This window comes from Phyllobates terribilis, unplaced genomic scaffold (assembly GCF_046119375.1).
Source record: "Phyllobates terribilis strain yellow unplaced genomic scaffold, ASM4611937v1 Scaffold_4__5_contigs__length_816908805, whole genome shotgun sequence".
NCBI lineage: Eukaryota > Metazoa > Chordata > Amphibia > Anura > Dendrobatidae > Phyllobates > Phyllobates terribilis.
In genome coordinates, this window is record NW_027362764.1 from 284965089 (window position 1) to 284993055 (window position 27967).

Genomic DNA, 27967 nt, shown 5'->3' on the forward strand with positions numbered 1-27967 from the left:
AATTAGCGTGAAGAGGAAAAGTGCCTGGAAAAACACTGCAGCACAGCACCTCAATTCAACTGTGCTACACCAGTTAAAGGGGACTAGCCCTAAAGAAAACTCACTAGCAGCAATGGAAGTGGTAATACAAATGGACAGAATTAGTGAGCTGCTTCTTCAGTTAACCTGTGAAGAATTGAGAACAGTAGCAGAACATATAAAGATGTCAGAAGAACAGATTTCTAAAGCACACCACCGCAGGCAACTGTTAGCTGCCATTAATGTAAAAATGGATGAGCTAGGGGAGAAAGAAGCTGAAGACGTCATGGGAACGTTCCTCCAGGAGCTAACACAGTTTCTAACCGGGTTGAAGTTGGAGGATGGAGGGGCGGCACCAATTACCAAAAGCGGGAATCTCCGTCCGCAGACAGAACTACAGGAATTGAAAGAACAATTCAAAGCCCTAACAACAGCCCTGCAGGAATCAACCAAAACCTCTGAAAGGGTGACAGACTCAGACAGAACCTTTAACCTGCTCTGGTTAGATAAATCAGGAAGACAGTCCTCTCTAACACCACAAATCACCATAAGGAAAGAATTCAAGATCCTGGGACAGATTGGAGAGTGTGAACAGAAAGAGAAACTGTCATATATGAACTTGTTGCACCAGATCAATACAGGCTTACAGAAAGGCTACCAGCCAGATGAGATCGTTTGAGGGGGTGGTAAAAGCGATCAGCCCACGACTGAACCTCCGTAGTATGCTAGAAATGAAGAGTCAATTGACCTTGCAACAGCTGAAGATGATTTTAAAAGGGAACTATAAAGAGGAGAGTGCTTCAGAACTGTTCCACTGACTCACTAACCTCTCACAGAAAGATACTGAGTCACCAGCAGTATCTGTTTTAGTTAAAGAATGGACAAAGCTCTACCTCAGTGAAGACAGTATCCTGTATCGTAAAGGAGGATAAAACCGGCAGTTGGTTCAACCGGGCACCTATGGGCAACATCTAAACTACGTATCCATTTGAGATGGTCTCAATAGACTTTCTACATCTCGAGAAGTGCAAGGATGGCTGAATACATCTTGGTGGTGATGGAACATTTTACTAGATTTGCTCACTAATATGCCACCACCAATAAATAGGGTCGAACAGCGGCAGGGAAGATCTTCAATGATTTTGCTTTGAGGTTTGGGTTCCCTACGAGGTTACACAATGACCAAGGAAGAGAATTTGAGAACCAGCTCTTTGCCAAGCTAAGAAAGTACTGTAGAATTCAGAGATCCCACACAACGCCCTATCACTCAGAGGGTAATGGACAAGTGGAATGTTTTAACTGGACATTATTTTCGATGTTGCGCACTTTAACAGCTGATGAGAAGAAAGACTGCAAGAGTTCTCTGTCAAAAGTAGTACATGCCTATAACTGTACAAAGAGTGATGCAACGGGTTACTCACCCTTCTTCCTATTGTATGGACGATCGCCAAGACTGCAAATCGACATCATGTTCGATACTCCAGTGTCAGAGACTTACAGAACGCAGCTGGAGTACATTCGGAAATGGAAGGAACGGATGGCAGAGGCATACAACATAGCGTCCAAAGTGGTTACGTAAGGACAGAGCAAGAGTAAAGAGTACTATGATCAAAAATGCTATGGAGCAGAATTGGCACCGGGAAGCCGGGTGCTAGTCAAGAACGTATGTGAGAAAGGCGGTCCAGGAAAACTTCGTTCGTACTGGGAAGACAAGGTGTATGTGGTGGTAAGGAGGAAAGATGATGACAGCCCAATGTATGAAATCCGATTGGAAACGGGAGACAAGAAACCCAGAAAAGTCCATCGGAATTTACTACTACCTTGTGATTATCTCCCAACACAACAAGACTTCCCAGAAGTAGACCGACATCGTCCGAGATCGACTAAGGGACCACCACAGACTGAAGCTCCGGAGGTGGATAGTGACAGTTCCGATGAAGAAGAACACACCGTTGTATTTCTCGGACTGGCAAGGAGAGGGATGTACCATTCTCAGGAGAGTGAACTAAGTCCCGAGGCTCCAGAGTTTGTACCAAGGAGTACAGATGAAGCCCAATTCAGATCTGACGATCGAACCCCGGTCCCTGAAGAGTCCGATCGACACTCAGGAGGAGCGGAATTACCAGACTGTATAGAAACAGGCGATTCAGGAGAAGTACAGGAACTTACAAAAGCAGCTCCAAGGGCATCTGAGGAAGCATGGGAAATGAGTGCGGCGGAAGAAACTCCTGTGACCGGAGAACCCGTGGTATCTGAGGAACAACCCACCAAGAGGATGTCGACTCGAGAAGTGAGGAGGCCTGTGATGCTGACGCATGAGACACTTGGGGAACCATGTCAAGTGCCAAAGACTGTCGACTGGAAACAGGTATCTATGCTTACGGACCAGGTAAGCTCACTGGAGTGGTATTCACCACCGAGAGGCAGTATGGAAGATGTTGCCTATTGGAAAGATTTGTTTTGCTTTGATTTTCCTTAAAAGACTTCGTAGAAAAAAGAACTGTTAAAGCCTAGTGAGAGCTCGTTTAAGACGTACGAAAAACTCCAGCTGAAGAGATGCTGATTGTTTTAATTGTGTTAATTGTTTTTTTCTTACAGGCGTCCTACAAGAAAAAGGTTGTAAGAAAAGGTTGTTATCAATGTTTATGAACGTTATACCAATTTAACAATGCCAATCTGTATATGAAGTTATTCAACTTTCACCACTGTCTCAGAATTGGTCAGATTGACCAATTAAGATGAATGTTGAGGACGACATTCATGTAACCGGTCTCGCCCCTATCTGAACTTAGGAGGTGTACGTGTAACAACTGCCTTGCTAAAGAAACTGAGGATAAAGGTGCTGGACTGTCCAAGCATGTCTCCAGACCTAAACCCTTTTGAGCATCTGTGGGGCATCCTCAAACAGAAGGTGGAGGAGCGCAAGGTCTCCAACATCCACCAGCTCCGTGATGTCGTCATGGACGAGGATTCCAGTGGCAACCTGTGAAGCTCTAATGAACTCCATGCCCAAGAGAGAAAAGGCAGTGCTTGAAAATAATGGTGGCCACACAAAATATTGACACTTTGGGCACAATTCGGCCTTTTTCACTTAGGGGTACACTCTCTTTTTTGCGAGCGGTTTAGACATTAATGGCTGTGTGTTGAGTTATTTAGAGGGCACACCTAATTTCCACTTTTAAACAAGCTGTACACTGACTACTTTACATTGTATTAAAGTGTCATATCTTCAGTGTTGTCCCATGAAAAGATATAATAAAATACTTACAAAAATGCGATTGGCCTACTCACTTTTGTGATAAACTGCATATATCTGCAGAGCTCTAAACCTCGTCTTGCATTAAAGAGAACCTGTTATGTGAAAAAACACTATTAACCTGCAGATGTGGGGTTAATCTGCAGGTTAATAGCATGCTGAACCTGCCCGGCGCTGGCATTTAGACCCCCGCTGTCGGTAACATTCGGGTTTCAGTCACGAAGGTTCAGTCACCACTCTGTGTATAGATAGGGGTGGCTGTATCGGCCACTGAATGACAACTGGCTCTAATGCTGGTCCTGCTTCCTCACTTGTCATCCTTGTGCAATCTGTTTTTTTACTCAGCAGTTATTAATGATTTACAGGACCATTTACAGTTTCATATGCTACAGAATTGTAATGTATCAATAAAATTCGGATGCCATACTGATGGTCCGTATGTCATGCAATTTTTTCCTCACACCCATCAGATTTCGGAGTGAAATCACAGCATGCTCCAATTTTATTGTCATGCCACATACAGCTGAGAAGAAATACGCAGATCTAAACTGCCTCACTCATTGAATAACATTGGTGCGAGTGCAATACCTTTTTTTCTCGCATTGCACTCGTCCGATTTATACGCTCGTTTGAGCAAGACCTAATAATGTTTATCATGTCAGAAAACTGAGCTCCCCAGTACAAATATATTATGATATTTATCAGCACAGAACTATGCACCTAAAATGGTGTCAGTTCAGAGTTTTGCTATTGGATCCTATGATCTATATTGTAAACCTAAGGACGGGGCTGGCGTCACCAACTGGCGCACCCGGGTAAGTGCCAGGACCCTGAGCAAGAGGGGGGGGCACTCGCCGTCAGGAACACCAGCACGCTATGGGGCCCTCACCATGCTTTAAATTGTTTGAAATACTCACCTCTCCTCGTTCCCCGTTGGCCGTAGGTCCTTTCTCTTCCGTGTCTTCTGACTCTGACGTCTCAGGGCAGAGGGCGCAATGACTTCACTACAGCGTGCCCTCTGCTCTGAGAAGTGCACCAGAGCTGAGGAGACTGAAGCTGCGCCCAGCAGGGAACGAGGAGAGGTAAATATTTCATTGTTTATTTTCTATCTATGGAGCCCATTCTGTATGGACATTATATGGGTCCATTATTCTCTATGGAGCATTATATGGGGCCTATTCTGTATGGAGCATTATATGGGGTCCATTCTCTATGGAGCATTATATGGGGCCCATTCTCTATGGATTATTATATGGGGCCAATTCTGTACAGAGCATTATATGGGGCCCATTCTGTAAGGAGCAATATATGGGGCCCATTCTGTAAGGAGCATTATATGGGGTCCATTATTCTGTAAGGAGCATTATATGGGGCATAACCTGTATGAATCATTATATGGGGCCCATTCTTTATGGAGCATTATATGTGGTCCATTCTGTTTGGAGTATTATAAGGGGCCCATTCAGTATAGAGCATTATATATGGGGCTCAATATACTGTATGGAACACTATATGGGGTCCATTATTCTGTATGGAGCATTATATGGAGCCCATTATTCTGTATGGAGCATTATATGGGGTCCATTATTCTGTATGAAGCGCTATGTGGGGCCCATTACTTTGCATGGAGCAATATATGGGGCTCATTATACTGTATGGAGCAATATATGGGGTCCATTATTCTGTATGGAGGACTATGTGGTGCCCATAATACTGTATGGTGGACTATGTGGTGCCCATAATACTGTATGGAGCATTATATGGGGCTCATTATACTGTATGGGGGACTATACTGTCCGGTTTAAAATGAAAACTTTTGAATCCCCCTAGGACAAGCAATGTGCGCTGTGAGGATTCGCCGGTTTCTGAACTATTGGAGAATTTACAATAGATATCACTCATGTAATGTAAGAAGTGAAATCTTCGGCACTGTACTATATATATATATATATATATATATATATATATATATATACATATATATATATATTTCTTATCTGTGCTTCATGAATCGTGGTATGTGTTGGAGGGGCCCACTGAGACTCTTTTGCTCGGGGCCCTGGAGTAGGCCCGGCCTCAGGAGCAACTAGTTACATTCTACTTGGCAAAGTTGCTAGCATAGATCTATAGCTTTCTAATTTGACAGAAGATCTGAAAAACTATTTTTACTCATGTAAAGACACTGCTTTGAAAATGTATTAAAAAAATGTCTGATAAGCATTTCTGTGCATCATGTGGAATTATTGCACTAGTTTCTTGAGGGGGTTTTTTGTTTTGTTTTTTCATGTAAAATTGTATGTCAGTAAATCAACTTCAATAATATCAGTCATTTATGCTATATATGTTATTTATACATATCAAATAGGATAGGAGCTGATCATTGACCGCCTTGCTCGCACCAGCAATATCAGAGAACCCTGACAGTGTGCATAGGGCACTTTGTAAGGATTTAGAAGTCTACAGTCACATAGAGTGACTCCTGACTTTCATCCTAAGCTTGGACAACCCCTTTAAACAAAATTCCTAGTATAGATCTGTGCTTTCCCATTTTGACAAGTCTGTACAGCTATGTTATAATGAATTCTCTCCTGTGGCATACATTCAAAATTCTAAGTAAAGGTTGAACACACTCTTGCTGTCCGCATTTTGCCTTGAGTGGATTTTATTGTGGGCATCTCTTCTCTGTTCATGATTTCAATAACCTGGAAGAAGCTGTCACTGAAGTGTGTGCTTGATCAAATGGTACAATTTGCTGCAATATGATGTGGTCATTTTGAGAGCAAGGGAGCCACAAGATGGATGTTGTGAGCACTTGAGTTCATGCAATTATAGATAAAATATAAACCTTGAATTTAGAGCGTCAATGATGTCACCATAACTAATGATGATATTCCACATATTCCAGCAATCATTGAAAAAGCATTGTCAGATCAAGTCTGGAGGCCTGAGGCTATGTGCCCACGATGCAGAAATGAAGCAGAAAATTTCTGCTTCATTTCTGCAAGTAAAAACGCATGCAGAATTCCGCACGCGTTTATTGCGCGTTTTTCGTGCGTTTATCGCGCGATTTCCACATGCGGAATTGCCTTGCGTTTTTTAATGCATTGAAAAAAGGCAATTCCGCTTGCGGAAACGCAAAATTAATGAACATGCTGCGGATTTTTGAACGCAGCATAAACGCTGCAGAAAAATCCGCAGCGTGGGCATAGAACTTGCGGAATCCCCTTGGGGACCATGGGGGAAGGATCACCAAGCGTTTTACAAGCATTTACGCTGCGAAAATTCCGCAGCATAAACACTTGAAAAACGCTACGTGGGCACGCAGCCTCATAGTCTGTCTGGTGTTCTAGCAAGTTATATGGATCAGCGAAGCCAAATCCAACCCAAAGGATCGTTACCAGGAAGGCAGAACAAAAAAACTGGTGTCCAGAAAGACAACTACCTGTGGTTCTGGCAACATGAATCAGATAACAGGTTTTCCTTCCTTTCCCTTTAAGGTTAGGTTAACACATTACGTATTTTGTGAAGATTTCATGCCAATGTTTCTAAACTGAAATCTGCAAGGCTGCTGCATCTAAATTCTGTATTTATTAATGCATTTTTATGTGTATTTTCTGTTGTAGAAACACAAAACTAAAAAGGCTAGCTTTTTAACCTGCAGAAATAGGATCCCTATTGACGTTCTTGCAGAATTAAGGCTCATGCAGATGTAAAGTGACTGCAGGCAGTAGCCATGACTTAGCTGCTGCTTCACATCACCCCAGCACTTTACAGGAAAATCGTGTCCCAGTCCCAATGTGCTGCCCAGTGTGGGATGCATCACACTCAGGTGTAGGCCACAGGCCTCCTCTGCTTCCAGGCATCCATCCTCCGGAGCCGCCGCACATAACTCAGGGGACACACAGTTCGTATCAACCAACAAAAATTTACAGTTCAAGTTCATCAGATTGTAACACGCAGTATCGGGCACAACACTTCTGGTTCCTTGTTCCCTTAACACTGTCCATTCCCATCATTACTATCCGTTCCTCCTGGACTATCCCTACGTTGGCTATCCCCATCTGCCACAGGGATTTCCTGTCCAGTCCCTCAGTGTACCCAGGATCCATTACCTTCCCTTCTCGTGGTTCCCCATCCATCATCTCCATTACGCCTCTATGCCAGAGAATAAAGCACTCTTCCTAGTACCTGTACTGAGCCCTGAGCTCCAGACGTTGCAGGAATGTCCCAAAGGGATTCTAGTAAGGCCTCCCACTGCCTCCTCGCTGCGGCCAGCAGCCCACTGCGCTTGAACTTGGTTACTGCACTTTCCTATCTGACTAATTATCAGGAAGTAGTCTGCTTTATACTAGCATTAGTCCCCCCATTGTGGGCTAGTCCCAAACATTAACTGTACCTTATCCTATGTCCCCAGCTAACTACAGTTACTAACCTATATCAATATGTAGTAAGAAGATTGCCTTTATCTTATGCCCTAGATCATAATCTATATCTTTCCCTATTCTGTACACTATCATATCGCAGTCTATTCACAGTATACATGATATACCTATGTACTACCTCTACATTACTCATGCACTATACATTATCACATTACAACACTTTACACAAGATATACAAAAGACCCATAACACAATATACATAATGCGATTGCTGACTTCAGGGGAAAGGAACGTGATCATTTCCAAGCCAGCATTCCACATGTAGAAGGCTGGTATTTCATATTAGTTATTATGTTATGCTATATTATAATGATTTGTTCTTTTTGGTTCTGTCACCACATAAAAATATGGATAAAGAAGGTTACACAAAATCCTTTATGGTATAAGACATATTGTACTGACCTGATACGCCTGATACGCTGTCCTGCTTCACTGCTCTAGGACAATCTTCTTCAAAACTCAGCACCTAAAATTAGCAGAAGTGACAGAGATGATAGTAGATGAAATTCTAAGACTTTTCTAAAATATACATCATTATCAAATCAGATTATTTCCTCAGTCTCAGGCCATGGCCCCATTATCAGTATTCGGTCAGTATTTTTTCTCAGGAATGGGAGCCAAAACCAGGTGAGGAACAATCAGAGAAAAGGTATAATAGAAACAAGTCACCAATTCTGCATTTATCACCCACTCCTGGTTTTGGCTCCCACTCCTGAGAAAAAATACTGACCGAACGCTGACCAAATACTGATACTGGGGCCATGGCTTTAGGCTACATTCAGACTTTGTTTTTTCATTGCTAAAACATGTACCTGTTATAATCTAGGGTGCTGTTCACCTGTCTTTTTTTTTTGTGGACTGAGTGATCTGTAAAAATGGATGGGATCCATGTGCAGTCATTGTGCTGTCCATGACTAATATTGTAAAATAAAAGAGAGGCTTTGCAGTCAAAATCATTGAAGAAACACTCATGGTAAAAACTGATCAAACACTGATGCAATTTGGGTCCAAAAGACTGATGTCTGAATGAGCCCTAGGTAACTTTCCCACAACGAGTTTTTATTGTTTCAGATTTTCTGCATCATTTCTGCACCGATCATCTAAACTAGGCTACTTGCAATTTTTGGTACGTTTTTGAGTGCATTCTTTACACGTGTTTTTATCATGGTTTTGATGCTGCGTTTTTGTTTCCTTGTTCAGGGCCTTATGGGTGGCCCTCATAAGGTTTTAAAATACCTATTTTTGGTGGGTAGGGTGGGTTTATTTCAACATTTAAAATGTTTAAAGGCTTTTTGTCCACTTGATTTCCCAGCTAGCTAGGGCTGCTATATTATATCTCTTAGGACCCATCAACTCCTGCTTCCACTCTACACCCAGCAATCACATCACTGCAGGGCCTAGAGGAGGTAGCGCCATTAGTGCTTCCAATAGGCCACGGCCCCACTATCAGTATTTGGTCAGTGTTCGGTCAGTATTTTTTTCTCAGGAAACAAAACCAGGAGTGGGTGATAAATGCAGAATTGGTGACTTGTTTCTATTATACCTTTTCTCTGATTGATCCTCACCTGGTATTGGCTCCCACTCCTGAGAAAAAATACTGACCGAATACTAACCAAATACTGATAGTGTGGCCGCGGCCTTAACTGTAAATACAGAGCTTGTTTAGCTCTGTGTATACAGCGATCTAGAAGGCAAAGATGGTAATAAACCGTCTTTGCGTTCTCTATGGGCGGTCTGGATGTGTCTGACAGCCGGCTGCCTGCTCCCCAGAGTTACAACTGATCTAGTTTGTACTGACATTTTAGAACATCACTGCAGGATAGAATACTTACTACCTGGACGTTTATAGTCTATGGGCGGTCTAGAAGTAGTTACGTTTTATTTCCAAAGTCCCGTTTTGAGGAGATAATAAAAGTGACATGTAGAACAGCAACAACATATAGTAGGATGAGAGCGGTAGAACAAATCATACAGCGATCACCAAAACGCTCCAATTGACACCTTAATGGGATGCATTGTCCATCCATTCCAGAAATAGCCATCACAGAGAAAAAACGTTCTGCTCAGTATGACTAAGCCATAGAAATAAACCAGAAATACTTGTATTATAAAGTCCTTTATCACATCTTACATAACAAATGTATTCTAAAAGACATCAGGAACAAATATTCAGTGCATGTACAGATCTTTATAAAGAATTTAGATCACTTCTGATATTTGTTGGTGCATATTTTATGACCTGATTAGTGTTGAGCGATACCTTCCGATATCAGGAAATATCGTATCGGATTGGATCGGACCGATACCCAAAAAGTATCGGATATCGCCGATTCCGATACCGGAAACCAATGCAAGTCAATGGGACACAAATATCGGAATGAAAATAAACCCTTTCTTTCCTTGTAGGTTAATTCTACATGAAGTAAAACAACTAAGAATAATGTAGAATGTATTACTCGAAAAGCCGGCAATTCAGCAGCGGCATACACCAGTACCCGACAATTTACAACAGAAAGAATAAAGTATCACACATAGATTAGATAGATAGAAACATGTTAGTCACATATATATGAAGTACAGTGACAGTGTTGCTTACTGTACTTGTCATTTAGTGTAAAGGATTTATTTAAAAAAATAATAGTGTTTTCATGCACCGTCTCTTTAAAAAAGCCGGCCGGCAATTTAGCAGCGGTACCCGACAATTTACAACAGAAAGAAAAGAGCATCACACATAGATTAGAAAGATAGAAACATGTCAGTCACATATATATGAAGTACAGTGACAGTGTTGCTTACTGTACTTGTCATTTAGTGTAAAGGATTTATAAAAAAAAATAATTGTGTTTTCATGCACCGTCTCTTTAAAAAAGCCGGCCGGCAATTCAGCAGCGGTACTCGACAATTTAGAATAGAAGGAATAGAGAATCACACAAAAATTAGATAGATAGAAACATGTCAGTCACATATATATGAAGTACAGTGACAGTGTTGATTACTGTACTTGTCATTTAGTGTTAAAATAATGGATTTATTTAAAAAAAAATTGGCGTAGGGTTCCCCGTAATTTTAGACTCTAGCGGAGGCTAAGCAGACGGCTGGGGCAGATGTTTGAAGCCTGGGAAGGGGGTAATACCCACGGAGCTTCCCAGGCTACTAATATCAGCCCCCAGCGGAATACCTAGCCTTTACTAGCTATTAAAATGGGGGACCCCCCCCAAAAAATGACGTGGGGTCCCCCCTAATTTAATAGCTAGCAAAGGCTAGGCAGACAGCTGGGGGCTGATATTAATAGCCCAGGAAGGGTGCCATGAATATTGGCCCCCTCCCAGGCTAGAAACACCAGCCGTCAGCCGCCCCAGAAATGGCGCATCCATAGGATGCGCCAATTCTGGCACTTAGCCTCGCTCTTCCCACAGCCCTGTAGCGGTGGCAGTGGGGTAATAGGGCTGGGGTTGATGTCAGCTTATAATGCCAGCTGACATCAAGCCCAGGTTAGTAATGGAGAGGCGTCTATAAGACACCCCCATTACTAACCCCATAGTCAAAGTAAAAAAAAAACACAAACACCCAGAATAAAGTCCTTTAATTGAAATAAACACACAATTCTTTATTGTTCTAAATTAAACCATACTTACCGTCATGCCCATTCCAGCTGAAGCCAACGATCTCCTGCAATAAAAGAAAAATAATAAAGCAACATCATCCTTACCTTTCCATGGTTCCCACGACAGCTTCAGCTCTGCTACATCGAGATGACAGGCTGGACCGCAGCAGAACGCTGCCATCCAGCCTGTCATCCCGCAGACACTGAGAAGCGCAGGCTTGCTTGCGCTCCCCAGTGTCTCGCTGTGACGGCATCCAGATGAGCCGAGGTCATGTCCAATGAACTCGGCTCACCTCATGCACGTCACTGACAGCGTGGGAGAATTCTCACGCTGAAGCGCTGAGTGCAGGAGAATTTTCCCACGCTGTCAGTGACGTGCATGAGGTGAGCCGAGTTCATTGGACATGACCTCGGCTCATCTGGATGCCGTCACAGCGAGACACTGAGGAGCGCAAGCAAGCCTGCGCTTCTCAGTGTCTGCGGGATGACAGGCTGGATGGCAGCGTTCTGCTGCGGTCCAGCCTGTCATCTCGATGTAGCAGAGCTGAAGCTGTCGTGGGAACCATGGAAAGGTAAGGATGAGGTTGCATTATTATTTTTCTTTTATTGCAGGAGATCGTTGGCTTCAGCTGGAATGGGCGTGATGGTAGGTATGGTCTAATTTAGAACAATAAAGAATTGTGTGTTTATTTCAATTAAAGGACTTTTTTCTGGGTGTTGTGTTTTTTTTAAATACTTTACTAGAAATTCATGGCGGTCATGTCTAATATTGGCGTGACCCCATGAATTTTCGGGCTTAGGGCCAGCTGATAATGCCAAGCTGGCCCTAACCCCTTTATTACCCAGTGAGCTACCACACCAGGGCCCTGGATGAGTTGGGTATAGCGCCAGAAGATGGCGCTTCTATGAACGCGCCATTTTCAGGGGTGGCTGCGGGCTGCAATTTGCAGCGCGGGTGGCCCAGAAAGCTTGGGCCTCCCAGCGCTGCGAATTCCAGCCCCCAGCTGCCTAGTTGTACCTGTCTGGACACAAAAACAGGGCGAAGCCCCACGTCAATTTTTTTTTAATTATTTCATGAAATAATTGAAAAAAAAAGGGCTTCCCTATATTGTTGGGTCCGGCCAGGTACAAATAGGCAGCTGGGAGTTGGGGGCAGCCCGTTCCTGCCTGCTGTACCTGGCTGGACACAAATATAGTGCGAAGCCCCACGTCAATTTTTTTTTCTAATTATTTCATGAAATAATTAAAAAAAAAAGGGCTTCCCTATATTGTTGGGTCCGGCCAGGTACAAATAGGCAGCTGGGAGTTGGGGGCAGCCCGTTCCTGCCTGCTGTACCTGGCTGGCATACAAAAATATGGCAAAGCCCACGTCAAAATTTTTGGGAAAAATTAATTAAAAAATAAATAATAATTTAGGGACTGCATCTTTATTAACCCCTCAAGTGTCATTTAGTGTTAAAATAAAGGATTTATTAAAAATAAAATTGGCGTGGGATCCCCCATAATTTTAGTCTCTAGCGGAGGTTAAGCAGACGGCTGGGGCAGATGTTTGAAGCCTGGGAAGGGGGTAATACCCACGGAGCTTCCCAGACTACTAATATCAGCCCCCAGCTGAATACCTAGCCTTTACTAGCTATTAAAATGGGAGACCCCCCAAAAATGACGTGGGGTCCCCCCTATTTTAATAGCTAGCAAAGGCTAGGCAGACAGCTGGGGGCTGATATTAATAGCCCAGGAAGGGTGCCATGAATATTGGCCCCCTCCCAGGCTAGAAACACCAGCCGTCAACCGCCCCAGAAATGGCGCATCCATAGGATGCGCCAATTCTGGCACTTAGCCTCGCTCTTCCACGCTGCCCTGGTGCGGTGGCAGGGGGTAATAGTGGTGGGGTTCATGTCAGCGCCAGCTGCCATGAAGCCCAGGTTAGTAATGATGGGCGTCTATAAGACACCCCCATTACTAACCTACAAAGCGTTAAAAATAAAAAACACACACTACACCCAGAAAAAAATAATTTATTTGAAATAAAACACACCATTTTATTTAATTCTTAGTTTACTAAAAAAAAAATAGTTACCTGTCCACGTTCCTGTGCTGATCTCCCATGCACAGCTGTCACATCTGGAGATGTGACAGCTGTCATTGCTGCTGTAAGCGCACACTGCCGGGAACACGTCCGCTCCCGGCAGCGTGAGCCCTGACTGAGGTCACCGGAGTGCATTCAGGCAGCGCAGCTCCGGAGACCTCCTTTACGGCACTGCTGTACCGTGGGAATTTCTCACGATACAGCGGGGCCGTAAAGCAGCTAACCGGAGCAGAGCTGCCTGAACTCCGGTGAACCCGCTTATGCAATGACGGGGCTGCTTTACGGCCCCACCACTCTAGCGGCGACAGCGGTTCAGAGCGGTCACATTCTATGTGGCTGCTCTAAACTGGAGATCATCGTGGGACACTCGTGGACTACTACGGAGGGGTAAGGATAAGGTTGTGGTTTATTATTTTATATTTTATTACAGGAGATCGATGGCTTCGGGGAATTAGGTGTCTAGGTGAGCATAGGTGTAGTTTTTTATTTTTTACTTTATTTTAGGTGGCGATCGGCGGGGACAGGAAATGTATAAACTAATTTATTGTAGGTAACCACTGGCCACCAATGACATGTATTTAAAATGTATTGGGGACCATGGGGCAGTTTAAATAGCAGGATCAGGCTGATGGGAACTACTGCTCCCATCGAGCTGATCCTGCTGGCACGAGTGGACGGGGGACAGACATAGGCCGATGGGAGTAGTAGTGTCACATCGGCCTATGTCTGCCTGCACGCACACCCGCAGACATCGCACAGACACCGCGCACACCCGTAGACATCGCACAGACACCGCGCACACCCGCACACACTCGCAGACATCGCACAGACACCGCGCACACCCGCAGACATCGCACAGACACCGCGCACACCCGCACACACCCGCAGACATCACACAGACACCGCGCACACCCGCACACATCGCACAGACACCCACACACACTAATCATGACGGGTCTGGGAGGTGAGGCTGACCTGTGCGACCGTGGGAAAGTTCATGTGAGTTTATGCAATGCAGTCAAGCATGAACTCACATGAACCCTCTGAGGGCACCGTGGCTACTTCAAATGAACAGCTGATCGGCATCACCTGATACCTCAGCTGTTCATTTGAAATAACCGGCGGGAAAGCGCAGCACAGAACGGGAAAGCCGGCGGTGAAGTCTTCCCCGCCCGGGTCCTTCGCTCCCCGCTCCTTGGTGCTGCGCTCCCTGCCCGGTCCTAACTTACGATCGGGATGGGAGGTGGCGAGGGGAGCGGAGGATCGGGGTGGGAGGCTGGGGGGAAGCAGTATGGGGCTGTGTGATTGTTTAAAAGCTGGCGGCTTTTTACCGCCCGCCGGCTTTTAAACAATCAGGAGAATTCTCTCACGCTGCGATGGCATTCTGATGACAGGCTGGATTGCAGCTCAGCGATGCCATCCAGCTTGTCATCCATCAGAGACACTGCAGAGCGCAGGCATTATGGGAACTTCCGATTCCGGTATTCGATATTGTAAAAGTATCGGAATTAAGTATCGGAATTCCGATACCGCGAATATCGGCCGATACCCGATATTTCAGTATCGGAATGCTCAACACTAGACCTGATAGATACTTATTGAATAAAGGCATTTAGATGTGAAATTTTACGAAGTCTTCATTAATTCTCGATTTCTGTTCTTTTGCCATTTTAAGGAAAGCTATAAGATCAGTAATAACCATAAAAGGACATTTTATATCTCAATGTTTCTTGTTTATTTTGTGGGCTGATTAGTACTTTTTAATCAGACTGTTTTGGGATACATATAATGTATTGAACAGTTTGGTTTTCTGTTTTCTCGGTGCGCCATCAATAACACAATAACTTCATGCCGCAAATTGGTACATTATGGTGAAAATAATATTTTTTTTATGTTTTACTTGATTTGAATAATTCAAATGGATGTCACCAGATTTCATAATACAAACTGCATACGTTATTAAACAAATCTCTTAAACCTGACAAGACTGGTGTGGTTACTTTGAAAATCCATGTCAAATGGCTGAATAACGCTCAAATTAAAATCAGTGAGATAGGCAGAAAAACAATCATGAAGGATTATACAGCCCATCTTATACAGACTTTCAAAAAAAATACATCAGCCTTTAAAGGTCTAAGAGATCTATATGACAATGTATATAAGTTGAATGGGGAAAGCTGATGACAGAGCCCCTCAATATGTTTAAATGCAATTTTATGCAAAATTATTATTATTTTTCTACATTGGTACTCTTATGGGCTACATGGGACTTTGCTGATTAACTGTTTAAGGTATTCACCATATGGCATAAATAATTATACCTATCAATTCTAGGGCTCGTTCACAAGAGTGTATACATTGGATGAGTGCTATAGATGTTTTATTGGATAGCACTCGGCCCAGTGTTATTCTATGGGGCAGTGCAGATTAGTATTTTTTCTTTTCATACCAATTTGGTATTAGAAAAAAGATGCCGTATGCTGCAAGTTCCTGCGGAAATCGAATGGCACTCACCCATTCAAGTCTATTGATGCGTGGAAAACATCAGACTGCACTTGGATGCAGTCCGATTTCCACAAACTCACACGATGGAGAAATCTTGTTTTCCACCTTCTTCTCACTTGAGCTGCAATTTTCTCATCCAAGAGAATTGGATCACACTAAGCTGACTCTTGGTTCAAACTCTAAACAGAGTTTTATCGGAGTGTCATTTACATATTCGATCTGATTCTCTCTCATGAGAGAATCTGTGCTCATGTGACCCCGGCCTTACACTGACAGTCTATTATGCCCTGCCTATTATTCCCGACTGGTGGCCTTGGCAATCCATCAGCACTCCATGATTCTGTCATGGGGTTGCTGATGGGCTTAAGAAAGACCTGAGCAGTAGAGAAAAGGCAGCACTGGACTTGTGGAGGGTGAATAACAGCTTTGTTGTTTTATAAGGCTAGAAATCTATGGAAAACATTTAAAAATGGACAACCCCTTTAATATCTGACTCGAGTCATTCATTTTCTTCCTTGTTTATCGAGTAAGATGTAATCTAACTTACTATGCTTATGCTGATGTTGAACAGATATACCTTCCAATATTTGAGTTTGGATAGTTAACTATTCGTGAATTATCTGTAGTGGTAGCTCATGTGTACACTGTGATTCAGACAATACACCCAACGCCATATTATAGTCTGATCTGTCACGCACTAGACCATAATTCAGGTCTGAGTACTATCCATGTAAAAACTGATATCACTCTGACAGCACTCAAGCAAATGTTATTCAATTGTGCTGCTCAGATGACCATTTTTATACACGAAATGAATGTCCGTATCAAAAAATAGCAGCATGCACTAATGTCTTCAGTATTTCGGATGACGCTCGCCTATTTAAGTCTGTGTGCTCAAAAATTTGAATCCCATACAGATCATTCATATAGCATTATTAAAAGGAATCTGTCACCAGATTTTTTCCTAGTAATCTGAGAGCAGCATGACATAGGGGCAGAGAATCTGATTCCAGCAGTGTGTCACTTAATGGGCTGCTTGCTGCAGTTTAGATAAAATCATTGTTTTTTTCTGCTCCAGATCTAGCAGCTCTCTAAATGTTGAGCTTTGCATAACCTCACCCACATCATTAATTTGCAGCTTTTTCTGTATACTGTGCATAGGCAGAAAACTTTTAGTTAGTTGTGGAGACGGCAAATAAACAGAGCAGGAGGACTACATGGCACGAGACAACTACAGTAGTCCTTTACTGATAATTTCCTGCTGATAAAACACTAATGTTATTAAAACTACAACAAGCAGATCAATAACTAACACATAACTGGAATCAGAGTCCCTGCCCCTACATCATGCTGCTATCGGATTAAATAACACAAACCTGCTGACAGATTCTCTTTTATTTAGGAAAAAACTTTTTTGGTGCTGTAAATTGTATGAATGAATGCATAAGGATGACATTACAGATGAAAAAAAATGTCTGTTATTTCTGGATGAAAATTATTTGATTTTTTTATATGCTCGTGAGAACTTTGTAGCTATGAGGGAAGCCTGATTCTGGACAAATAAAGGGATGATACTAAGAAATCAGGCAATTCACTTATATATTTCCACAACTTATTACTTATAAAATATATTAATTAGCACATATCTACACATTTATGACCTCAGTCTTTGGATTGTATCTGGTATTCACATGGATGTGGCTGAGCTGCAATATCAGACACATACCAGATACGAGAGTGGTGCTGTGTAGAAAAAAAGCTCACCATGTTTTTCTGTTACATACAGGTTCATCTCACAAAATTAGAATATCATCAAAAAGTAAATTTATTTCAGTTCTTCAATACAAAAAGAGAAACTCATATTATATAGAGTCATTACAAACAGAGTGATCTATTTCAAGTGTTTATTTCTGTTAATGTTGATGATTATGGCTTACAGCCAATGAAAACACAAAAGTCATTAACTCAGTAAATTAGAATAATCAACAAAAAACACCTGCAAAGACTTCCTAAGCATTTAAAAAGGTCCCTTAGTCTGTTTCAGTAGGCTCCACAATCATGGGGAAGACTGCTTACTTGACAGATGTCCAGAAGGCAGTCATTGACACACTCCACAAGGTCCCAGAGTTCCAATTTTAATTTGGAAATCAAGATCCCAGAGTCTGGGGGAAGAGTGGAGAGGCCACAATCCAAGCTGCTTGAGGTCTAGTGTGAAGTTTCCACAATCAGTGATGGTTTGGGGAGCCATGTCATTCTCCAGCAGGGCTTGGCACTAGTGTTGAGCCACCCCCGTAGTGTTCGGGTTCGGTTCGTCGAACACCGGGATGTTCGAGGAACTGTTCGTCGAACTGTTCGTGGAACACCTTAGAACACCGTCGAACACCGTTAAAACCAATGGCAGGCAAACAAAAACACATAGAAACACATAGAAAACACCTTCAAAGGTGTCCAAAAGCTGACAAACTGCTCAGAAGACGCTCTCTTTAAAAAAGCCGGCCGGCAATTCAGCAGCGGCATACACCGGTACCCGACAATTTAGACAAGAAGGAATAGAGCATCACACATAGATTAGATAGATAGAAACATGTCAGTCACACATATAAGAAGCACAGTGACAGTGTTGCTTACTGTACTTGTCATTTAGTGTAAAGGATTTATTAAAAAAAATAATAGTGTTTTCATGCACTGTCTCTTTAAAAAAGCCGACCGTCAATTCAGCAGCAGTACCCGACAATTTATAACAGAAAGAATAGAGCATCACACATAGATAGATATAAACATGCCAATCACATATATAATAAGTACAGTGACAGTGTTGATTACTGTACTTGTCATTTAGTGTAAAGGATTTATTTAAAAAAATAATAGTGTTTTCATGCACAGTCTCTTTAAAAAAGCCGGCCGGCAATTCAGCAGCGGTACCCGACAATTTAGAACAGAAAGATAGAGCATCACACATAGATTAGATAGATTGAAACATGTCAGTCACATTTATAATAAGTACAGTGACAGTGTTGGTTACTGTACTTGTCATTTAGTGTTAAAATAAAGGATTTATTAAAAAAAAAATTGGCGTGGGGTTCCCCGTAATTTTAGGCTCTAGCGGAGGTTAAGCAGACGGCTGGGGCAGATGTTTGAAGCCTGGGAAGGGGGTAATACCCACGGAGCTTCCCAGGCTACTAATATCAGCCCCCAGCTGAATACCTAGCCTTTACAAGCTATTAAAATGGGGAACCCCCCCAAAAAAATAGCTAGCAAAGGCTAGGCAGACAGCTGGGGGCTGATATTAATAGCCCAGGAAGGGTGCCATGAATATTGGCCCCCTCCCAGGCTAGAAACACCAGCTGTCAGCTGTCCCAGAAATGGCGCATCCATAGGATGCGCCAAATCTGGCACTTAGCCTCGCTCTTCCCACTGCCCTGTAGCGGTGGCAGTGAGGTAATAGGTGTAGTGCCGGCGTCCCTGCCCTCTGCTAGGCAGGGACGCTGTTCCCCTCACCGCTCTGCTCCGTGCCCGGCGTCCCTCTCCCGCTCTGCTGGCAGCGCGCGCTCCTTCCCGGCCACTGTGCTTAGGGCGCGCGCGCGCGCCCTCCCTCCCTCTTAAAGGGGCCGCGCGCGCCGTCCTAAGGAGTCCCCGGCCAATGGTCGGAGGACTTTACCATATATAAGGCACCTCCTCCAAAATGGAGGTGCCCGAGCAATGTTGTTGCACCGTTCTACTCTGCTTCAGCCCTCAGGTCCCGTTGCCAGTTACCTGCCAGTTACCTGCCAGATTCCTGCCAGCTTGCTGTCCTAATCCTGCCTGATTTCCTGTTACCTGCCTGAGGTCCGACGGTCTGCCTTACAACTCCGGTCAGTCTGTCTAAGGACCAACTTGCCCGCTCACCTGGGAGCGCACATCAGCTACCTGCCTGCTTGCCTGAGGTCCGACGGTCTGCCTTACAACTCCGGTCAGTCTGTCTATGGACCAGCTTGCCCGCTCACCTGGGAGCGCTTCTCCGCTACCTGCCTGCTTGCCTGCCCGGAGGCTCCGCTGTCACGTGCTGTGACCACCAGCTATTCCAGACTCTTGCCCGCTCACCTGGGAGCGCTTCTCCGCTACCTGCCTGCTTGCCTGCCCGGGGGCTCCGCTGTCACGTGCTGGGACCACCAGCTATTCCAGAGACTCTTGCCCGCTCACCTGGGAGCGCTTCTCCGCTACCTGCCTGCTTGCCTACCTGGAGGCTCCGCCGTCACGTGCTGTGACCACCTGCTATTCCAGAGACTCTCGCTTGCTCACCTGGGAGCACACATCCTCCATCTGCCTTGCTAGCCTACCTGGAGGTTCAGCCATCACAGGTCGTACCTACCCTTTTTCCAGAGACTGCCCCGGTCACTTGCCGTGACCTCCAGCCCGTTCTTCCAGAGACTGCCCCGGTCACTTGCCGTGACCTCCAGCCCGTTCACTCAGAGACTGTCCCGGTCACCTGCTGTGACCTCCTGCCCGTCTTCCCTGGTCGCCACCCGCTCCCTTACAAGGACTGCCCCCTTGTATAGTAGCTCAGAGGTTCCGCCTCCCAGACCCGTTACAGTTTGCTCGGGCCATGGAACCCGGTGGCACCCAAGCTCCCTCGCTCTCGGACCTGTGTCATGAACTGTCCCGTCAAAGGTCCCAACAGGAGTCCATCCTGGGTCACCTGCGGAATGTCAATACTCGCCTGGACACTCTGACTGCTCCACCAAACCTCTGGCTGTGCCCTTGTCTGTTGCTGCCGTGGATGGGGGTCTCTTACCACGCCCCATCCAACTCATCACCGAATCCATTACTCTGCAGGTGGGAATGCTGCATTCTGAGAGTATCTCCTTTCATGTTCTGCCTGGACTCTCTCACGCCCTCTTGCTAGGCCTACCTTGGCTCCAGAGACATGCACCCGTGCTTGACTGGCAGACCGGAGAAGTCCTTCGCTGGGGACAGGACTGCCATAATACCTGTCTGGTTCCCGTCCATACCGTCCGTCCTTCTCCTACCCCAGCTAATCTACCTGGACTTCCGATTCCTTATTGGTCTTATGCTGATGTCTTTAATAAAAAGGAAGCAGAGACACTACCTCCTCATAGACCATACGACTGCCCTATCGACCTGTTACCTGGTACTACTCCTCCCCGTGGGCGTATTTATCCTTTATCCGCTGCTGAGACCCGGTCGATGTCCGAATATATTTAGGAGAATCTGGCCAGGGGATTCATCCGGAAATCTACCTCCCCGGCGGGAGCAGGCTTCTTTTTCGTCAAAAAGAAGGACGGCTCTCTCCGTCCCTGTATAGACTATAGAGGCCTTAACCAGATCACGGTGAAGAATAAGTACCCCCTTCCGCTCATTCCGGAGTTATTTGATCGTCTGAGGGGGGCTAGAATCTTCACCAAACTGGACCTCCGTGGGGCGTACAACCTGGTTCGTATCCGTCAGGGGGATGAATGGAAGACGGCATTCAACACCCGGGACGGCCACTATGAATATCTGGTAATGCCCTTTGGTCTCTGTAACGCTCCTGCCGTCTTTCAAGAGTTGGTCAATGACATCTTCCGGGACCTTCTCTACTCCTGCGTAGTGGTGTACCTGGACGACATCTTGGTCTTCTCTCCGGATCTCCAGACTCACCGGAGGGACGTTCGTCAGGTTCTGCTCAGGCTCAGGCAGAATCACCTCTTCGCTAAATACGAGAAATGCCTCTTTGAGCAGACCTCGCTTCCGTTTTTGGGCTACATTATTTCTCAGACCGGCCTACGAATGGATCCAGAGAAACTGTCTGCCATCGAGAAATGGCCTCGACCGGAGGGGTTGAAGGCCATTCAGCGATTCCTGGGCTTTGCCAACTATTACCGCCTCTTCATCCCGCACTTCTCTTCCCGGACTGCCCCAATTTCCGCGCTCACCCGTAAGGGTACTAATCCCAAAGAGTGGCCGCCCGAAGCAGAGGAGGCCTTTCTTTCCCTAAAACAGGCCTTCTCTTCCGCCCCGGTGCTGCATCGCCCGGACGGCAACAAGCAGTTCTTCCTGGAAGTTGACGCCTCCTCCTCTGGAGCCGGAGCGTTACTTACTCAAAAATCATCTTCCGGGAGAATGGTAACTTGTGGCTTCTTCTCCAAACTCTTCTCCTCTTCTGAGCGCAACTATTCCATAGGAGACCGAGAGTTATTGGCCATCAAGCTGGCGTTGGAGGAGTGGCGTTACCTACTCGAGGGGGCTCTTCATCCGGTAATAATTTACACTGACCACAAGAACTTGGCTTACCTCCAGCATGCCCAGAGACTTAACCCGCGCCAAGCCCGGTGGTCCTTGTTTTTTGCTCGCTTTGATTTTGTTCTTCATTTTCGCCCGGCTGACAAAAACGTCAAAGCAGACGCCTTGTCCCGATCCTTTCTGGTGTCTGATCTCGAGGAAGAACCTAAACATATCATCGATCCCGCCAGAGTAATGCAGGTGGCTCCCGTGAGTCTAAATCGTCTCCCTCCCGGTAAGACGTTTGTTTCAGTACCTGATCGGGAGAAGATCCTACACTGGGGCCATTCGTCTAAACTAGCTGGCCACGCCGGTCAGAAAAAGACCCTCCAGCTTATTGCCCGGCACTATTGGTGGCCTACCCTGCACAAGGACATAATAGACTTTGTTTCTGCCTGTGTGTCCTGCGCCCGCAACAAAGTCCCGAGACATCTGCCAGCCGGACGCCTCCTTCCGCTTCCTGTACCTGCTGCCCCCTGGCAGCATATAGCAATGGACTTTATAACTGATCTCCCCGTCTCTGCCGGTTGTACGGTCATTTGGGTGGTCGCTGACCGCTTTTCCAAGATGGCTCACTTTATTCCCCTGCCAGGCCTTCCGTCTGCACCCGAGCTGGCTAAAGACTTTATCCGCCACATCTTCCGTCTTCATGGCCTGCCCCTCTACATCGTGTCGGATCGTGGGGTACAGTTCACCTCACGTTTCTGGAGAGCCACTTGTAAACTACTAGACGTCACCCTGGACTTCTCTTCCGCTTACCACCCACAGTCCAATGGTCAAGTGGAGCGGATCAATCAGAACCTGACCAGTTACCTCCGGCACTTCGTTAATGCCCACCATTCTGACTGGGTGGATCTCCTACCATGGGCCGAGTTCTCTTATAATAATCACGAGAGCGAATCCTCCTCCAAATCCCCGTTTTTTGTAGTCTTTGGTCAGCATCCTCGGATTCCTTTTCCTGTCTCCACCTCTGTGGACAACCCGGCTGCGGAATCTCTCGTTAGCAAATTTTCCTCCATATGGGAGAGTACCCGGTCCGCACTCCTTCAGTCGTCCGAACGGATGAGAAGACACGCTGACATAAAACGCCTGGATCCTCCACAATTTCGTCCAGGAGATAAAGTCTGGCTCTCATCTAAATATGTTCGACTCAAGATACCTTCTTACAAGTTAGGGCCTCGGTTCATCGGTCCTCTGGAGGTCATCAGTCAGATCAACCCGGTGGCCTATAAATTGAAACTCCCGGCCAACTTACGGATCCCTAACTCCTTCCATGTATCTCTCCTCAAACCCGTGGTGCTTAACTCTTTTTCCAAGTCTACAGGTACGCCTCCTGCTCCGGTTTCTGCTGAGGACGAGTTTGAGGTAGAGAACATTCTTGCCACCAAAAGGTAAGAGGAAAGACCTTTTTTCTGGTAGATTGGAAGGGGTTTGGTCCTGAGGAGAGAACGTGGGAGCCCCGGGAGAACATCCATGCCCCTCTCATCCTAGCTAAATTTCTATCTGGCCTAAAAAAGGGGGGGCCTAAAGGGGGGGTACTGTAGTGCCGGCGTCCCTGCCCTCTGCTAGGCAGGGACGCTGTTCCCCTCACCGCTCTGCTCCGTGCCCGGCGTCCCTCTCCCGCTCTGCTGGCAGCGCGCGCTCCTTCCCGGCCACTGTGCTTAGGGCGCGCGCGCGCCCTCCCTCCCTCTTAAAGGGGCCGCGCGCGCCGTCCTAAGGAGTCCCCGGCCAATGGCCGGAGGACTTTACCATATATAAGGCACCTCCTCCAAAATGGAGGTGCCCGAGCAATGTTGTTGCACCGTTCTACTCTGCTTCAGCCCTCAGGTCCCGTTGCCAGTTACCTGCCAGTTACCTGCCAGATTCCTGCCAGCTTGCTGTCCTAATCCTGCCTGATTTCCTGTTACCTGCCTGCCTGCCTGAGGTCCGACGGTCTGCCTTACAACTCCGGTCAGTCTGTCTAAGGACCAACTTGCCCGCTCACCTGGGAGCGCACATCAGCTACCTGCCTGCTTGCCTGAGGTCCGACGGTCTGCCTTACAACTCCGGTCAGTCTGTCTATGGACCAGCTTGCCCGCTCACCTGGGAGCGCTTCTCCGCTACCTGCCTGCTTGCCTGCCCGGAGGCTCCGCTGTCACGTGCTGTGACCACCAGCTATTCCAGACTCTTGCCCGCTCACCTGGGAGCGCTTCTCCGCTACCTGCCTGCTTGCCTGCCCGGGGCCTCCGCTGTCACGTGCTGGGACCACCAGCTATTCCAGAGACTCTTGCCCGCTCACCTGGGAGCGCTTCTCCGCTACCTGACTGCTTGCCTACCTGGAGGCTCCGCCGTCACGTGCTGTGACCACCTGCTATTCCAGAGACTCTCGCTTGCTCACCTGGGAGCACACATCCTCCATCTGCCTTGCTAGCCTACCTGGAGGTTCAGCCATCACAGGTCATACCTACCCTTTTTCCAGAGACTGCCCCGGTCACTTGCCGTGACCTCCAGCCCGTTCTTCCAGAGACTGCCCCGGTCACTTGCCGTGACCTCCAGCCCGTTCACTCAGAGACTGTCCCGGTCACCTGCTGTGACCTCCTGCCCGTCTTCCCTGGTCGCCACCCGCTCCCTTACAAGGACTGCCCCCTTGTATAGTAGCTCAGAGGTTCCGCCTCCCAGACCCGTTACAATAGGGCTGGGGTTGATGTCAGCTTATAATGCCAGCTGACATCAAGCCCAGGTTAGTAATGGAGAGGCGTCTATAAGACACCCCCATTACTAACCCCATAGTCAAAGTTAAAAAAAAAACACAAACACCCAGAATAAAGTCCTTTAATTGAAATAAAGACACAATTCTTTATTGTTCTAAATTAAACCATACTTACAGTCACGCCCATTCCAGCTGAAGCCAACGATCTCCTGCAATAAAAGTAAAATAATAAACCAACCTCATCCTTACCTTTCCATGGTTCCCACGACAGCTTCAGCTCTGCTACATCGAGATGACAGCCTGGATCGCAGCAGAAATCTGCCATCCAGCCTGTCATCCCACAGACACTGAGAAGCGCAGGCATGCTTGCGCTCCTCAGTGTCTGGCTGTGACGGCATAAAGATGAGCCGAGGTCATGTCCAATGAGCTCGGCTCACCTCATGCATGTCTCTGACAGCGTGGGAGAATTCTCACGCTGAAGCGCTGAGTACAGGAGAATTTTCCCACGCTGTCAGTGACGTGCATGAGGCTGATATTTAAATTTGGCGCACAAATCAGTGATTGGTCGCAGGCAGCGTCCGCGACCAATCAGCACAGTAGTGTTTAACTTTGGCGGCAAGATCAGTGATTGGTCGCGGTCAAGACGGCGACCAATCACCGATTTGTGCGGCACATTTAAATAGCGGCCGCGACCAACTGGATGTCAGCGCCGCTCCCCGGTCCTCCCTTCACGCCCTAGCCGCATGGATGTCAGCGGCGCTGCCTGTGCGGATACTTCCGCTGCGAGAACCCGGGACATGAGCGGGCGCTCGGAGCAGAAGTATCCCGACCCGCAGCGCCGTTCCCCGGTCCTCCCTTCACACCCTAGCCGCTGATGTCCCCACAGTATCCGCATGGTGTTACAAAGGTCCGGACATTTGTGTTAAAAATCGTTGATTGGTCGCTGGTGCTGCCCGCGACCAATCACCGATTTGGGCGCCAAATTTAAATATCGGCCGCGACCAATCACCCATCTTGGCTCCACATTTAAACACCGCTGTACTGATTGGTCGTGGACGCTATTTAAATGTGGCGCCAAAATCGGTGATTGGTCGCGCCCAGCGTCGGCGACCAATCAGCACAGCGGTGTTTAATTGTGGAGCCAAGATCGGTGATTGGTTGCGGCCGATATTTAAATTTGGCGCCCAAATCGGTGATTGGTCACGGGCAGCGCCAGCGACCAATCAGCGATTTTTAACACAAATGTCCGGATCTTTGTAACACCATGCGGATACTGTGGAGAGATCAGCGGCTAGGGTGTCAAGGGAGGACCGGGGAGCGGAGCTGCGGGTCGGGATACATCTGCTGCGAGCAGTCGCTCATCTCCCGGCTTCTCGCAGCGGAAGTATCCGACCAGGCAGCGGCGCTCCCCGGTCCTCACCAATACGATTCGCTGATTGGTCGCGCTCTCCGCACGCGACCAATCAGTGATCTTGGCGCTAAAGTTAAACACTGCTCTGCTGATTGGTCGCGGAAACTGCCCGCGACCAATCACCGATTTGGGCGCCACATTTAAATAGCGGCCGCGACCAATCAGTGAGATTGGCGCCAAATTTAAACAACGCTCTGCTGATTGGTCGCGGACTCCAGCCGCGACCAATCAGCGAGATTGGCGCCAAATTTAAACCCCGCTCTGCTAATTGGTCGCGGATGCCGGCCGCGACTAATCAGCATTATTGGCGCCAAATTTAAACACCACTCTGCTGATTGATCGCGGTCGCCGGCCGCGACCAATCAGCAGTATTGGCGCCAAATTTAAACCCCGCTCTGCTGATGGGTCACGGTTGCCGGCCGCGACCAATCAGCGATTTTGGCGCCAAATTGAAACACCGCTCTGCTGATTGGTCGCGGCCGGCGATTGCGACCAATCAGCATTATTGGCGCCAAATTTAAACCCCACTCTGCTGATTGGTCGCGACCGCCGGCCGCGACTAATCAACATTGTTGCCGCCAAATTTAAACACCGCCCTGCTGAATGGTCGCGGTCGTGACCAATCACCGTTATTGGCGCCAAATTTAAACACCGCTTTGCTGATTGGTCGCAACCGCAACCAATCAGCATTATTGGCGCAAAATTTAAACACCGCTTTGCTGATTGGTCGCGACCGCGACCAATCAGCATTATTGGCGCAAAATTTAAACCCCGCTCTGCTGATTAGTCGCAACCGCCGGCCGTGACCAATCAGCGATATAGTCGCCAAATTTCAACACCGCTTTGCTGATGGGTCACGGTTGCTGGCCGCGACCAGTCAGCGATTTTGGCGCCAAATTTAAACACCGCTCTGCTGATTGCGCCGGGTCTGCCGCATACATATTCTAGAATACCCGATGCGTTAGAATCGGGCCACCATCTAGTTTCATGAAATAATTTAAAAAAAAATTGACGTGGGGCTTCGCACTATATTTGTGTCCAGCCAGGTACAGCAGGCAGGAACGGGCTGCCCCCAACCACCAGCTGCCTATTTGTACCTGGCCGGACACAACAATATAGGGAAGCCCTTTTTTTCTTAATTATTTCAAGAATTTCATTAAATAATTTAAAAAAAAAATACGTGGGGCTTCGCCCTATTTTTGTGTCCAGCCAGGTACAACTAGGCAGCTGGGGGCTGGAATCTGCAGCGCAGGGAGGCCCAAGCTTTCTGGGTCCCCCCCGCTGCAAATTGCAGTCCGCAGCCACCCCGGAAAATGGCGCGTTCATAGAAGCGCCATCTTCTGGCGCTGTACCCAACTCATCCAGGGCCCTGGTGCGGTGGCTCACTGGGTAATAAAGGGGTTAGGGCCAGCTTGGCATTATCAGCTGGCCCTAAGCCCGAAATTCATGGGGTCACGCCAATATTAGACATGACCGCCATGAATTTCTAGTAAAGTATTTAAAAAAAACACAACACCCAGAATAAAGTCCTTTAATTGAAATAAACACACAATTCTTTATTGTTCTAAATTAAACCATACTTACCGTCACGCCCATTCCAGCTGAAGCCAATGTCTTCTGCAATAAAAGTAAAATAATAAAGCAACCTCATCCTTACCTTTCCATGGTTCCCACGACAGCTTCAGCTCTGCTACATCG

The 27967-nt window shown here is 46.6% G+C and overlaps 1 protein-coding gene across 2 annotated transcripts in view; it reads right to left on the minus strand.

The window, feature by feature from the left end:
- ITPRID1 (ITPR interacting domain containing 1) overlaps positions 1-27967 on the minus strand; it is a 241436-nt gene that overhangs the window by 44799 nt on the left and 168670 nt on the right. For both annotated transcript variants that reach the window (XM_073678292.1, XM_073678293.1), the window contains exon 9: positions 8119-8182. In XM_073678292.1, the coding sequence (XP_073534393.1) occupies positions 8119-8182 (64 nt within the window). The remainder of the gene's footprint in view (positions 1-8118; positions 8183-27967) is intronic.